Source organism: Sinocyclocheilus grahami, unplaced genomic scaffold (genome assembly GCF_001515645.1).
Source record: "Sinocyclocheilus grahami isolate Dianchi unplaced genomic scaffold, SAMN03320097.WGS_v1.1 scaffold1070.1, whole genome shotgun sequence".
Lineage (NCBI taxonomy): Eukaryota > Metazoa > Chordata > Actinopteri > Cypriniformes > Cyprinidae > Sinocyclocheilus > Sinocyclocheilus grahami.
Window position 1 is genome coordinate 545632 of NW_015506249.1, and position 2495 is coordinate 548126.

A 2495-nucleotide genomic window follows, 5' to 3' on the forward strand; every position below is an offset into this window, starting at 1 on the left:
AATGAATGATTCAGTGACTCACTCATTAAGACAATGAAAAAAGTTCATTTCTGTTACTGCAGCAAATTTAACCGTACAGAAAATTAAATGCTTCGGGAACCTAGCAAAACTACTGTTTACAAAATCTAAACAAAAATAAAAAATGTTTTGGTCAACATTGCACACCCCTAGTCAGAAGTCAAATATGATTGACAGCTCACAACACTAAATAAAACACCAGCAGATACTGATTTCTAATCCAATATTTCACTCTTTTATTAGTTTTCACACAAGGCCAAAATTCATTTGAAAATGTAAGATCAGCAAAAGCTTCTTGATTTTCATGATATTAAAGGAGATGGACGTGTGAACGGAAACTAGCTGAGGTTGAGGGAGGACACAACCAGATAAATATCACAGTTCAGTTGGGAGTGTTTTCAGACATTTTAAGCATCACTGTTGTGGGTTTTTCAGTGAACCGATGAAGAAAATGTTTCTTATTACTGAACCAGTTTTGACGAGTTTGTCTTTTCGTATGATTTGTCGACTAAAACCATTAAAGATGTTTTGGATTGTTTCATTCTGTTTGTGTTTGTGGCGTCTGGATGGTGAGTTTGAAATGTGTTTTTATGATTTCAGTTGCTTCTGTTCTGGTAGCATGTAATAAATTACTGGTTAAATTAGTCAGAGGATTAACATTCACTGTTATTCTCATATAGAAATGCACCATGATACTAATCTGAGATCAACTTTGAATTCAAGTTATTCAGGTTATTCTGTTAGTTATTGATTCCATTAAATATGAAGCTTGAAACTCTTGGCAAAACTCTTGTATAAATCTCTTGTCATTGATAATCTTTTGTCATCTTTTTGTACTGCTGTAGAATATTGTTATTATTATTAATAGTATTTTATTGAAGCTTCATCAATTCAACATCAAATGGGTTTAAAGCTTAATCTGTAAAAAAACCTGTTCTTCAGGTGTGTTTGGTGATGAAGTGGAGTCAGTGGTGGGGGGAGATTCAATCACTCTAAACTCTGGTCTTACTGAAATAATGAGTGGTGATGAGATTCAGTGGAGGTTTTGGATTGAAAACACCTTAATAGCTGAAATCAATAAACGGGCTGACAGCATGACTGTATATGAGGATGTTCTTGATGGGAGATTCAGAGACAGACTGAAGCTGAACAATCAAACTGGATCTCTGACCATCACAAACATCAGAATCACAAACTTTGGAGTTTATCAGCTGCATAACAATTATATTATGGGGATTATGTTCTTTCTCCGTGTCCATAGTGAGTTAAATATCAGTTTAATCTGTTTAAATTTTTTATTTAAAGATGCAATAATTAATCCACACAGCATGTTGCTTCTTTTGTGTCTGTTCTGTTGCATGATATTATTAATTGCACATTTAAATATCTATTTACTTTCATAAACCATCTTAAAGTTGTTCAACAGTATTAATCTGTGACAAACCCTGTTTGTTTTGTGTGTGTTTGGTGATCCAGATGAAATATCAGTGAAGGAGGGAGATTCAGTCACTCTAAACAATCGTCTTACTGAAATAATGAGTGGTGATGGGATTCAGTTGACGTTTCGGAGTAAAAACACTTTAATCGCTGAAATCAATAAACCGACCGACATATTCACTGTATATGATTCACTGTATATGAAGATGTTCTTGATGGGAGATTCAGAGACAGATTGAAGCTGGACAATCAAACTGGATCTCTGACCATCACAAACATCACAACTGAAGATGCTGGAGATTATGAACAAATGACTAACAAACTGTTTGCGATTTTCAGTCTCACTGTCTATGGTGAGTGTATTATTGGTTTCATTTATTTATTGCAGCATTAAAGTAAATCTAAGGAAGTATCTAATTACTTAGAATTACAAATCAGCTTTTTTAGCTTTATATTTAACTTTCTATTAAATTGTTTTTAAATGCTCTTCTTTTGATCAGTCTTCGTTCCTCTCAAGGTTTTTTCCACAAGCTTGACTATATTCATTCATCTTCAGTTATCTTTATTCTTTCATGTTTTCAGCTCGTCTGCCTGTTCCTGTCATCAGCAGTAACTCTACACACTGCTCTTCATCATCATCATCATCATATTGTTCATTGGTGTGTTCAGTGGTGAATGTGACTCTCTCCTGGTACAAAGGAAACAGTTTATTGTCCAGCATCAGTGTGTCTGATCTCAGCATCAGTCTCTCTCTACCTCTGGAGGTGGAATATCAGGATAAAAACAGCTACAGCTGTGTGCTCAACAATCCCATCAGCAACCAGACTCAACATCTGGACATCAGTGAACTCTGTCAGACATGTTCAGGTACAGCAGAGCTGATATTAGTTGATGTCGGTGCTGATATTAATGTTTATTGACAGAGCTGATCTCAGTTTGATGTTTTTATTCCTCAGACTCTGTCCACTGTTGTGGTTCTACTAAAGCTGTGATCTGATTGGTCCTCTCTGCTCTGGTGGGCGTGGCTACTGTCATTCTTC

At 35.4% G+C, this 2495-nt stretch overlaps 1 protein-coding gene across 1 annotated transcript in view; it reads left to right on the forward strand.

The window, feature by feature from the left end:
• The first annotated feature begins 780 nt into the window (after positions 1 to 780).
• Positions 781 to 2495, forward strand: part of LOC107566342 (SLAM family member 9-like) — a 19128-nt gene continuing 17413 nt past the window's right edge. Inside the window, exons 1-4 of the mRNA XM_016251761.1 lie at positions 781 to 799; positions 961 to 1134; positions 1674 to 1808; positions 2038 to 2322. Coding sequence (XP_016107247.1) covers positions 781 to 799; positions 961 to 1134; positions 1674 to 1808; positions 2038 to 2322 — 613 coding nt within the window. The remainder of the gene's footprint in view (positions 800 to 960; positions 1135 to 1673; positions 1809 to 2037; positions 2323 to 2495) is intronic.